This window comes from Cydia strobilella, chromosome Z (genome assembly GCF_947568885.1).
Source record: "Cydia strobilella chromosome Z, ilCydStro3.1, whole genome shotgun sequence".
In the NCBI taxonomy this organism is placed as follows: Eukaryota; Metazoa; Arthropoda; class Insecta; order Lepidoptera; family Tortricidae; genus Cydia; species Cydia strobilella.
In genome coordinates, this window is record NC_086068.1 from 7,523,289 (window position 1) to 7,536,125 (window position 12,837).

The 12,837-nt window shown below is 43.2% G+C and overlaps 3 protein-coding genes across 3 annotated transcripts; 1 reads left to right on the forward strand and 2 right to left on the reverse strand.

Moving 5' to 3' along the window:
• The first annotated feature begins 4 nt into the window (after positions 1–4).
• Positions 5–1,365, forward strand: LOC134754531 (uncharacterized). The gene is made up of 2 exons (XM_063690826.1): positions 5–195; positions 1,083–1,365. Exons 1-2 carry the CDS (start codon positions 79–81, stop codon positions 1,302–1,304), a joined length of 339 nt encoding a protein of 112 aa, XP_063546896.1. The 5' UTR covers positions 5–78; the 3' UTR covers positions 1,305–1,365.
• A 2,787-nt stretch (positions 1,366–4,152) lies between these two features.
• LOC134754290 (cytosol aminopeptidase-like) lies at positions 4,153–5,801 on the reverse strand. Its single transcript, XM_063690521.1, has one exon. It carries the CDS (start codon positions 5,791–5,793, stop codon positions 4,177–4,179), a length of 1,617 nt encoding a protein of 538 aa, XP_063546591.1. The 5' UTR covers positions 5,794–5,801; the 3' UTR covers positions 4,153–4,176.
• Positions 5,798–11,545, reverse strand: LOC134754173 (titin homolog). The gene is made up of 3 exons (XM_063690303.1): positions 11,340–11,545; positions 9,650–11,065; positions 5,798–7,948 (listed from the first exon to the last, which is right to left on the reverse strand). The coding sequence occupies exons 1-3, from the start codon at positions 11,407–11,409 to the stop codon at positions 6,057–6,059; spliced, it is 3,378 nt and encodes a 1,125-aa protein (XP_063546373.1). The 5' UTR covers positions 11,410–11,545; the 3' UTR covers positions 5,798–6,056.
• Between the last annotated feature and the right edge of the window lie 1,292 nt (positions 11,546–12,837).

Genomic DNA, 12,837 nt, shown 5'->3' on the forward strand with positions numbered 1-12,837 from the left:
AGAACCATACCGATTATGTGTCATTTGGGACGTTTATTTTGATTTAGTATTTTTTTAGTTTTACAAATTTTCAATGGTATGTGCTGTTGCGATCAAAATGGGAAAAACTATTATGTCCCCAAAAAAATACTTCAGAAGGCGAATCACAAAGATACTGGTGATGTTATGGTCGACAAGATTAGTTTAGATATCAAGGTATTCCTCTCATTATTTTTTAACCTGAAATCGAGGAATAATTGATTTTAGAAAATATGTAGTCTAAGGCAAAATGCATGGACATGGAATTTGACAGCTAAAATAGATGTAGATAGTATTACATTATGTGGTAATTCTATAGTTAATTTTTTTAGCAATAGAAAAAAGGTAAACAATTTTACAGTACATATGGTGCTACTTTCTCGCACTACCGTGTAAAGAGCACTTTTCGTGCATATGTCGAGTTTAAAGTGCCATATGTACTGTAAAACGTTGTACGATACTCGTGAGAATAGGTAATTCGCAACTCGTGTCGATTTAAAACACTCCCTGCGGTCGTGTTTTAATTTATCGCCACTCGTTTCGAATTTCCTCTTTTCCGCACTTGTATCGTAAATAACCATTGACGTCGTTTTATTGCAAAACGCTTTTTAAAAATCGGTAACTATTACTCATAAAAGCAAAATAATGTAAAAGATAGTATGATTTATAATTGTTACATATTTGTCGTAACTTATTTTTTTAAAGTGTTTTTCAATAAAAAGACACGTCAAAACCGCTTGCCTTCTTTCTAATGCTAAATAAACGGACTATAGTGGTAAAAAAAAACAAAAATATGGCATTTTGACAATTCAGCTACCACAAAACATATCAAACTAACCTATACCGGCACAGAAAACCAGTATTTTGCGCCATGAGTTGCTGCCGTTTTGGCATCAAACCATAGAAGCGGAGCGTGAATCTCGCGACCTAAACGCGTAAGCGCCATGATTTTTACGGCGCTTACGAAGTTTTGGTCGCGTGGTACAGGTTGCGATTGTCAGTTGGTATGTCGTCTCTGTAGTAACAATAACTCAGTGATTGTAATACCGTTTTTTTCAAAAAAGGAACACTACCGAGAGCTGACGCGGTGTGTAACCGCGGTAAACAAGATGGTGGACACGCTGTCCGATCAAATGTCCTGGCCGCCCGTCCGCTGTGAACACGAGAGGCGCGAGTTGGAATGCTGCTACGAAACCCAGGAACGTTCGGGCAACTGCTCTAACGTCGTCAAGAAATACGTGGATTGTGTGCGCAATATACTCTTCATGAGGATTAGATGCAATTGATATACAAGTATCATTAGGGCTGGTTTTTTTAAATTTATGTGAAATATATTTTTTTGCCACGTCCAAGGGGGTTTTAAGCGTTTCGATTGCTTCATGAACGTGCTTTTTCTATAGATGCAAGGCACTGGTACCTACAGTCGAGGTATTAACTATAGACACAGACAGTGAAAACTTTACAACATCAAAAAGCTACCTCAGTGGCCAAATATATCTCTAGAGCCACTGTGAGCTGTAGATGTAGAGCCCTATAAGCTTAAAAAAATAAAAAATACTTTCGGCGTTGAGTCATTATAACAACGAACTCGCAATGGTCTTTAGTGCCATAGATCCTATTGGCACTTTATGTCGTCCTTTATGTCCTTTATGTCGATTACCACCATTTTGAACATTAAAAAAACGCAATGTCAGTAAAATTCTATCTAACTACCGACCCTGCTCACAAAATTTCACGAGTGTCGGTTAATACCTCAGATAGCTCGGAACTCTCAGAAGTATTAGACCAAAATTGACCAAATACATAAAATCATTTAAAACTAGCAGAAATTTGGTATAGTGACACTGTATTTATTAATTAACAACTAGACGAAACTTCCCACTCCTCCGCCGCTTGCGTTCCTAAATTCCCCCCTTTTTTTCTTACTTTGGGGGGAATTCAATACAAAAATATATTTACACGACATTATTATCAGTTTGTTTTGTAAAGATGTCTGTGAACTCGACTGTACCTTGGTGGGTAAGGGAGGTATTCCACCTGATAAATTTTTTGGTCCAATGTGTATTTGATTCTTACATTTTGCTTAATGAGAGAGTGAGACGCAACACAACGCACGCACATTGTACTAAGAAATTGGGCAGGTCAACCTATGACAGTAGTTACAACGGCTGACATAGTTTTCTAGTGCTCCTACACAACTTTGAGCACTTATAGGCAGACCCCGTTATCAGTGGTGAAATTTCAATGAAACTCACTCCACCGTGCGGGTAAGATTGCGCAAGCTAGCTATTGGGGCATGGATGGGCATGGGGCAAGCTAGTACGCATGTGGGGTAATTTCATGGTGGGGTGGGGGTGGGGTGGGGTTCGCATCAAGAAAATTTCAATGGAATGGTCAATAAAATAAAGTTTAACGAATATTAATGACATTGTCTGATCTTATCCTATCCTCGTACTAATTTAAGAAATATATTAATTCTAACTTAGAATATTAAATAACTATTATTTAATTGAAAATTTCTTGATGCGAACAATTACCCCACGTGCGTACTTTTACCCAATAGCTTGCGGAATCTTACCTGCACGGTGGTGAGTGCCATTTCATTAAAATTTCACCACTGATAACGAGGGTCTGTTGTCTGTTAATGAGATAGTGAGACGCAATGCACATTGGACCAAGAAATAGGGATGTTGACGATTTTTAGAACTGTGTTCATTTTATAGATAGACACGTTATTCCAAAAAAAAAAAAATATTTATTAATTTCTAATAAAAAATCGACTAATTAGTTTAGTGTTCAAATTTCGCGCAAAAACGCTCCAAGCTGTTCTGGATGACGTAACGATGTGATAAACAAACTGCTGTCAGTGCCAGGGGACCAGTTTGACAACTTGTCTGTGCGTGTTTCTCACACCGTGACGTCACGCGCTCCAATTTGTGTTTGCAGTCACGTGATGCTGGGCATTATTTTAAATACTTTTAATTAATTTATTACGCATATTTACACTTACAAAATATGATTTTCAGCATTCTAATATTCCCTGCTATGGTAAAACATAACATTTTATATATTCGCGATCCAGGCCAACATCCCTATTGGACTGGTGGAATGACAGTACAACGGCTGAGATATTTTTCTAGTACTCCTACACAACTTTGAGCACTTATAGGATCACTTTGATCTTAAAAACCGGTTAGTAACATTGTACCTACTCGTACTGTGCATTTGCACGATTTTTGTTAATGTCAGCAGCCATATGCGCCAAGCTAGAATGATGATTAGAGTTGGGATGTTTGTTTTTACCATTCAGTCATTCGTTCAGTTATAAAAAGTATATTTTGTGCTAAATGTCACGAGAATCCTAACCCTAATGATTATATTGATGATGGATAGGTAGTGAAGATTAATAATGAGAATTTATGATTCGCAATAAAACTAAACTGGACTTCCATGTTTTATTAACTGAAAAAAAAAGTTTGTCTACTTATACAGCAAATTTCCCCTTACGAGACAATCACGTTAGTCTTGAATTGAAAGTCATACGAAGATATGTTCAATACATTTGGCGAACTTGTATATAAATAAGTTTTTTATTTATTTTGAGATAAACAAGTATTTTATTTATTTAGTCATACATATCGCACTTGCAAAATATTTTTACATGTATCTTTTCGTGTTGAAAAGTTAGTTAAAAATTGGGTATTATTTTCACCTTATTGTTTTGCAATTATGATTTTATAATACGATCATTTAAAAAAAAGTATTTTTTAAATAGGTACCCTTATAAACATATCGTTGCAATTTTTATTTTATAAGTTTTTTTTAACTAACTGTTATATCAACATTTTCACGTTATGACCATATATGCCATGGTGACCAGTCAACCTGTCTCCCTTTAATATAATTTTTTTATAGTATTTAAATTAACCAAATAGACATTTTTATAGGTCCCCATGCCATCATGATGACATGTCAGATGTCTGCTAAGTACATTAATTTAATACACATTAGATATGACTTAAGACATTTATTTTAAGAAACTGTTACTGTGGTCGACGACTCGACTCGTGGTTACTCATAACAATGAATACGGGTATTTTGTATGTATAGATAGATACAAAGTGACTCGTTTTCATTGATGTTGAGTGCGGTCATCCCTTACAGTTCCCCACTAGCACATAATCTTAGCTGAAGAAGGTCGATAATGGTCCGTGTAGGGCGACCCGTCATGCCGCGCCGCAAGTACTTGAAGTCGCGGCCCTTCGTGTATGTGACGTTGTATGTGTCGAGGTGGACCCACTTACCGTCGCACACGAACTGCCGCAGGAACGCGGCGCAGTTCGGAGAGTCGCCGAAGAAGTGACGCGCCGTGTTCGCCAGATCCGCCTCCTGCACGTCGCTTATTCGGTCCGCATAGAAGTTCCACAGCGGCATTCGCCATATCCTATCGCCGGTCCTGCTGCCGGCTACCTCGAAATCGCGGAACAAATCTTCGGAGTTAGAGTAGCATGCACAAGCCGCGTTACCGAGCGCGTGCTCCAATTCTTCCGACATTGTTCCTACGTCGACTATAAATTCCGGCCAATAGTTCCTAGCGTACGCCAGGCTGTCCGCGATGAGCAGTCTTCCCTCCCGTGCCGGCATACGAATCTTCACACTCTTCTCGTGAGCGTTGGAAATGACGTCTCCGAATTTCGGACTCATGCAATTCGGCATCATCTCGCAAAGCGGTAGTATCCCCCTTATGTTGATGGGCAGTTTTAATAAAGCTGCCGCACGAACAATCGCCACCACACACGCCGCCCCGGCCATATCGCCTTTCATATATCGCAGGTGCTCCCGCGATCTTAATTGTAAACCGCCGCTGTCGAAGGTCACTCCTTTGCCTATGAACACCACCGGTTGCTTACAAGGGTTCGCGCCGAAGTACCCGATCTCCACGTAGAGCGGCGGCTGTACGGAGGAATGGCTCAGGGCGACAAATCCGCCCATCTCGTGAGCAGAGGCCCACCCTCGCGTCTTTACGTGCACGTTTATATCCAGCTCGCACAGAAGATCTACGATTATTTTGGCAAATGATGTCGGATTAAGGACATTCGCCGGCAACTCTTCCAAATATCTGGCTAAATTCTGGGAATCTGCCTTAATTCTTCCTATTTCCCAACCTTCGAAGTCGCAGTCGTCGTAGAGGTGCAGTTTGACTTTGCCCTGAGTACCGAGTAATCGCGTTCTGTATTCGGTGAACTGCCAGACGGCGAGCTCGGCGCCTTCGGCCGCCGCCTCTGCGTTGCCGAACGACTCCACGTCGATGTGAGCCGGGTTCAGCTCCTGCAGCGCACGGGCGCCGACGCCGGCGGCGGTGCGGATGGCCTCCTTGTGTTCGTCCAGCCGTTCCACCGTGTTGTAAGTGTAGCATTCCGTTCCGAGTCCTGCAACGGCCACGTAAGCATATTTAGGGTCTACGTCGAAAAATACCCTGGCCTCACCGAGCTTGGGGATGGGGGAGAGTTCCAGCAGCTTCCACAGTTTGCCGCCGTTGTCCTTGTTGTACTTGGCGGCGGCGGCGGTGAGGATGGCGCGCTCTCCGGTCACGGTCTCGTTGTAGTACACGCCTAGCACAAGCCCGCGGTCTCGCTTCACGCACATTTTTGGGTCGATTATCTTCCGTTCCGGCATGGCATTCCGACAGTCGTTTAATGGAATCCGGAATTGCGATATGTACCTGGCGCATTTTGATATAACTGAAGAGGTATGGGGGATCTTGATATTTAACATGGTGAATTTTGATATTGTATTTGAAAAAAAATCTTACATGAATGTTACAAAAAAATCTATTGTGACATGCATGGCCGTCTGGTTTTGATGTTTTTTCTCCACTTACTTTTTAAGAATACGCATATTCGCTCATACTGGTAATTAAACTTTAAACATGTTTATGTATATATTACATTTATAATAAGTAAATCACAATTTCACACAACACGCAGTATTCACATTACAATCAGATTATCGCACAAAATGTCTTTTTCATGGAACGGTCAAGAAGCTTTCTTCTTGAGCCAGCTGGGCGTGTGGGTCCGCACCCATTCGGGGATGTCTGACAGGATCGTCTCTTGTAGCTGTCGGTAGATGATCAGTATGAGGAATGGGATGGCCAATCTCTCGTCCTTGAAAAAGTAGACCCAGAAGGCGAGCATTAGCAGGCACACGTCCACCATGTAATCTATCGCGGACCTCACGTTTACTTTGGCTTGTTCCTCCAGTTCCTGGTAATCTATAGGTATTACTATCGTAGCTCGTTCAGTTGTCTTAAGTATAATTTGTTGAGTATATTTCTCTTGAGGTTCGTTTTGTTTGTCGTCCGATTTTGAAGAGACAGTTTTTTCTTGCTTCATCGTCTTTGATTTAGCTTTAGCTTCCGTTTGATTCGCTAGTTTCGATTTTGTCTGTTTGGGGACGGAGTTACCGATTTTACTTTTGGCTATTTGTTTATTACCTGTTGTTTTCTTTGCTGTAGTTTTCGCCTGCTTCACTAGTTTCTTCTGTTCAGCAGCCTTCTCTCTTTTTTCTTCTTGCTCTTCTGCGACGTGTTTAAGATCTTCCGTATTTAGATAAAGCGGAGTAGATGGCTTTTTACTGCTTTTATATTCTCTAACTATGTTATCGTAATATTCAATAACCGTTCTGCCTTCTTCTGTAATTTCGTCCTTTTTCTTTTCTACTTTATTAGTTGTTTTTGGTTTTTCATTCACTTCATTCTTCTCTGGCGGTTTCTCTGTTTCTTTCTTTTGTAATATTTTTGGAAAGGAAAATGAGGGTTTTTGAACCGGCATTTTTGTAATTTTCTTGAATAGAGTCATTTTTTCGTCTTGCTTAGGCTTTTCAAAAACATCTGCTTTAGGTTCAATCTTATTTTTTCCTTTTATTGTAACTTTTTCCTCCTGTTTTAGTGTTTCTATCGGTTTCGCAGATAAAGGTCCATCTTCGATTACAGATTTTTCCATGGATTCACTTTTAACTTTTTCTTCTATAGTTTCGGGACTAAACAAACGCTTCTCATCTGTCTTTACCTGAGGCCCAAATGTGTGTTTTTCCTCCACCTTTGGTTGGGGTCCAAATAGCTGCTTTTCATCGAGCTTGCTTTGTGGTCCAAATGTATGTTTCTCTTCTGTTTTTGGCAGTGGTTTTGATATATGTTTTTCCTCTGGCTTTAACCAATTTTGCGTGGGTTTCACTTCCGGCCCAACTTCTCTTCGTTTAAGTATAGGCTTTGGCACGAAATTAGGATCAGGGAGAGGCAGCGGTTTTAAGACTTCCCTCTCGGATTCTTCCTCCTCTTCTTCATCAAGATCTTCTTTTGACGGTGAGGGTCGTGTAACTTTATCTCGGGGATGGTAAGTGTCCTCCTCGTTCGAATACTGGCTTCTTCTGTCCATTTCACCATTAAGACTGCCCTCGTCTGAGTACTCAGTGTCCGAGGAGACAGTGCTGGCAGTGTAGTCTTCATCGAACGACATGTTTTGCCACTTGTTCATTGACGACTCGGAGTCGTTGGAAGCTTGGCGTGAGCTGAACTTGTACTCCTTATTTTCAACCGAATCGGTTTTTATGTATATTTGCGGCGGATTAATTTTTGGTTCCTCTATTGATTGTTCTTCAATTGGTCTGCTGACATTGGTGTCGTGTGTAGTGTACGGAATGTGTGTGTTTTGACTGTTATGTTTCTGGTTCTTGGTTTGTTCCTCCTTCATCGCGACGGCCTTGTAGAAGCGGGCCATGGCGCGCTCGTGCAGGAGCTCGGTGGAGCTGACAGCGTTGCGCAGCGCCTTGAACGGCAAGATGGCGCGCGAGCTCAGCTCGGGCGCCGACAGCGACAGTGGTGGCGGCGACAACGCGTCCTCCAGCTCTAGTTGGAACGACTTTCTTTTTTCTGAAAAGGAGAAACAATTCGTGTTTATTTTTATGTAAGCTTAGGAAATCTACCTTGCGTACAACTCCAAGCAAATCATTTAGCAAGCTTGTTTTATATGTGAGCTTAACACGGATTATCTTTACCCCAGCACCGCGTCCATTAATTTGTCTCGGGCAGCCATAGATTTGTCTGTTTATTTTCTTCGTTAGTAAATTCGCTGCAGCAAACTCTCAAACAACAATATTCGCAAAAGCATTGGCGTGGTTTACGACTAACTACAGAATAGGTACGCGTATAACAGAGCGGGCGGTCGGAGTTAACTTGACGACGTGACTATTTATAGTTCGGAATCTAATTCAGTCGTCAAACAGATATAAAACTTACCTATTCGTAGGATCATTTTGGTACAGTTTAGATATTGTAGTTGGATTTCTTAGAATTCTATAGGGATGTTAATGCAGGATTAGGGGTGGCGCATACCTTTGAGGCGAGCATCGTCACCTCTCGGCGACGATAACCTGTCATTGATAGCGAGCCCATTGTGCCGCCTAATGAAAGCGGCTTCTGCATTTGACGTTGCAATTACGCTAGATGCCAATTAGAATTCGCTTTGCTAATTTTGAATACTACATTGTGCAACGAGGGGGGTAAGTGAAATATTGGAAACGAGTATGTTAATTCACGACAGCCTCGGCCCTAGTGTACTACCTACAGTCAGCTGCAACAATAAATCGGTGAAGTCCAGTCCACGCATCAAAGTTTAACCTTGCTCTAATAGCTTTACAGATACATTTTTCTACTTGTAAAACTTACTGTGGAGACAAATCTCTAACTACAGATATACTAACAGCATAACACTTAAAATAACACTTGCACTGCGTGTGCTGTCAAAATAGTTGCAGACTTTTCTTGGTCTAACTCTAGTACTCGTTGTTTTATCCGGTAAGTAACGCACTTTGCAACGGTTGCACAAAACCCTAACAAATTATACACCTAAACCATCCTCAAGAATAACTTTATTGATAGGTGAAAACCGCATAAAAATTGCTTCAGTAGTTTTTGAGTTTATCGCGAACATACATACATACAAACAGACAGATTCGGTGGTGGACTTTGTTTTATAAGGTGTAACTAGTGATATTGAACCTGCCTGTACATTAAACGCCTACATACGGAAAAAGCGAGTACTCATGTACATAATATCAGAACAAGATTAATAAAAAGAGTGAGCATACGTGATATTCTTATTTCCTTCGACGTGACCCGACCAACATAATGTCGGAAAAAGAAGCTTGCAAAATGAATAAAAATATTACGGGCGCTTCATAAAAGCGTTCTTAAACGCTAACGTTTTACAGAAGGTTTTTACTTTTAGTAAAAGCTTCTTGAATGGTTGTGTCTCGTTAAAAGATATAAAAAAAACTTCCTGTTATCGTCAAGCTCAAAAGGCAAATTGACGCCCTGAGAGATATTGGTTATTATACAAGTTAATAAAGCTCGTTCAATATTTGAGTAGGAGCGCGCCTTTCTCCCGTTTTCAAGCACGCTAAGGGTGTCTTGAAGGGGCAGCAAATAACAAGGCAAGTGCTGCGCGGGGCGGTCGAGTGGCCCATTACCTCCCCTATTGTCGCTCGAGCGCAACCTCATAAGGCTGACTGCTTTCACATATAGCTGTTGAAAGTTTATGATTAATTATGTTTAATATTGTGATGTGCTTACCGGCTTTGTCGTCCTGTTTCTTGTCGGGGTACAGTACGAGCATGAATTCGTTGCTACCGGTGGGGTCCTTGTCAGGCGTGAAGGCGCGGCGTTTAGGCTGCGGAGAAGGCGGTGCGGTTTGCGCGCGCTTGCGGCGCGGCGCCGGCGACACCGACGCCGTCTCGCCGTCCTCGCGCGTCAGCACCTCGTTGATAATGCGTGATTCTACCGCCAAGAACTCCATGTCGACCGAGCGACCCGGGATCCGCACCGGCGTCGACTCCACGCTCGGCAAACTCATACCGTACGGACTCTCTGCTTTCACGCGGAATCGGTACTCGCTGCCTTCAATTAGGTCAAAAAGAGTCACGTTCGTTTTGCGGCTGGTTGTCGCCTTCAGCCATACGTTCCAACCGCCTCGGTAGTACTCGACAACGTAGTTGCCTATGCGGCAGCCACCGTCGTCCTCTGGCGGCTCCCAGTCTAGCGTGACGGACTTGTCTACTTGTCGCGCGACGGTCACGCGCCGCGGTGGGTCCGGCGGTGCAGTGATGGTCACCAGGAACGCGGCCGTGTCCTCCCCGATTATGTTGCTCGCGTGAACTTGGTATTCCCCTCGATCGCTCCTACGAGCGGAGTGTATTTTCAACATCGAAATTTTGGGCGTATTCGTGATCTCCACCCGATCGTCCACCGCGATCGGCTGGCCGTCGTGACGCCACTCCACGGTCGGTGTCGGTTTCCCGACTATAGACATTTTCAGATACACCGTTTCGTTAATTTCGTAAAGCAGACCGTCCTCGTATTGGCGAGGGTAGCGCAGCTTCGGCGCCGCCTCTAGCGCCAGCCGCGCCTTGCTGACCGCATGCCCTGCGCGGTTCGTTGCCGTGCACTTGATTTCGCCCTCGTCACTGGGCAGAGTCTGGTGAAAGATAAGCACGCTTGAAGACTCCGTCGTCGTGATCGCCGTTCGCCTGCTGCTGAATATTTCATAGTCGTCTTTAAACCAGGAGACGGTTGGCGCGGGATTACCCGAGAAGCTGACTCGGAATTCAGTTTTATCATTTTCGAGAGCAGTTACATCGGTCAGATGTTGGTAGAATATGGGCGGTTCGTTATAAGGGCGGTCGGAGCCGACGTTGAGGACGTCGGACAGTTCGCTGTAGTCAGAAAGGCCGACAGCGTTGGTGGCGGCGACGCGAAACTGGTAGCGGTGCGGGGGCTCGAGGCCGGTGAGCACGAGCTCGGGGCGCGCGACGACGGGTGGCGCCGTGCGCACCCACCCTGCCGAACCCAGCCTGTTGCACTCCACCTGGTAGCCCTGCAGCGGCGCGCCTCCGTCGTGCGCTGAAGCCGCCCAGCGCAGCGTGATCGCGTTCGGTTCATCGTCGGACAGGATCGGGATAATATCCGGCTTTCCGGGCGCCGCCGGACATCCTGAAACCACAACGCAAACTGTTCAGTTAAGTAAGTTTCGGTGCGTCAGCTCGTCAGTCGGCGGTGCGGTTGGCATAAACCTCCTAACAAAATTAGACGCGTGATAATCGTTACATGAACCCGGACGGTGCGATTACGATTTGTTTTGTTGTGCCACGCTTTAGGAATCGCAGCGCGCACGGTTTTTAAAAATAGAAATAGAGGTAGGTGCTGGTAGGAACGCGGGGCTGAGTGCGGACGGGTTGCCGCCGGTCGACAGGGTCGTTTTGGGTACCTGCGGACTTCCAGTGGACGTTTTTCCGGGGCTTGAGAGCGGGGTGTGAGGCGGAGTGTTGGTTGCCCATGGCGGCGGGCGCGCGCCGACACACTGAGCGCGGGCGCCGAGTCCCCGCCCCGCGCGCGTGCCGCGACGCGCTGGGAATAACTCTGCGCGCGAGCGCCCGGATGCGATCTTGATCTGTTTGATCGATGCCTTTTCATTAACGACCGTTGCTGGGTTACGACCTTTGGCATCCGTCTGCCATAATCATAAATCTGCCCCCACTAAAACGATGCCAATATATTTATATGACTTTTGTTGTAGTAGCGCTTTCACTATTCGTTATTGGTCGGATGTTTATTTTGGATAGGGCAAAATGAATCACTGACATTTTTTTTATCTATGTCTATTTTTTATTATAATTTTTTATTACAGCGCCTTCTGACGACGTCCGCTGAAACTGAAGAGAACCGAGAACTTGGAAACCAGTTTTAGTTTGTCGTTTCGTTGGTTTTTTATAGATGGCAGCTGCGACATGGATTGCTTGGTAATTAGGTGTTTCAGAAAATTCTTCTCAATCTCGGTAGATGTCACCCTGTAATTGAGATAAACCTAAAAAGATGTATACATATATAATCAAGACCGATTCGAACGAACAGTATAACCAAAGATAGATATAACTCCGTAATAGATGGATACAGTCTAAGGAAAAAACGTGCCTCGAAAATCAAGAAAATTTGATTCTCGTTCAGAGGGCGCTACTAGCTTTGGCCTACTGTCGTATAGATGGCGGTTGACGGTTGACGGTTTCGTTTGTTATTTAACAATTTTAACGCATATCAGTGAAAGAACATGGGTCAAAATCATAAAAATAACTAATGCAAATAAAAAAAATCATTTATCCTTATTTAAATACATTTTATCGTATTTTTATAAATCTTCATTTTTAGTTTTAAAGTGTGTCGACAGATGGCAGTGAATTTACTGGGGTTACAAAATTTACTATGACAGTACCGCTCTTGTATAAGTTACTCTATGATATAACACTTAACTTACCTATATCTCCCTAAGTGAAAGATGATCTAGGGTGTCCTAGAAATAAGCTCAGGTGGGTATATTTTGTAAAGTCTGTTAATTGTACCAGGCAAGTACAAGGGAATTTAATAAGAATATAATCAATTTTTCGCTACCTTACCTTACAACCTCTTATCTGTGTATTTCAGTCTCGGTCTCGACTACAATAGCTATTTATGCAACAAGTGCGGAAAGTGTATGATTTCCGACGAGTGGAATACGAGTCGGAAATCATCTTTACGCACGTGTATCATACAATGTTTTACTATGCATTGTGCGAGTAAATAAAAACACATATCATGGCAAATAAGTTTAATTATTAAAAGGCGTGTTTTAAATCGATACGAGTTGCAAATTACCTATTCGCACGTGTATCGTACAACGTTTTACAGTAGTACCCTTTAAACTTTCGACATATGCACGAAAAGTGCTCTTTTCC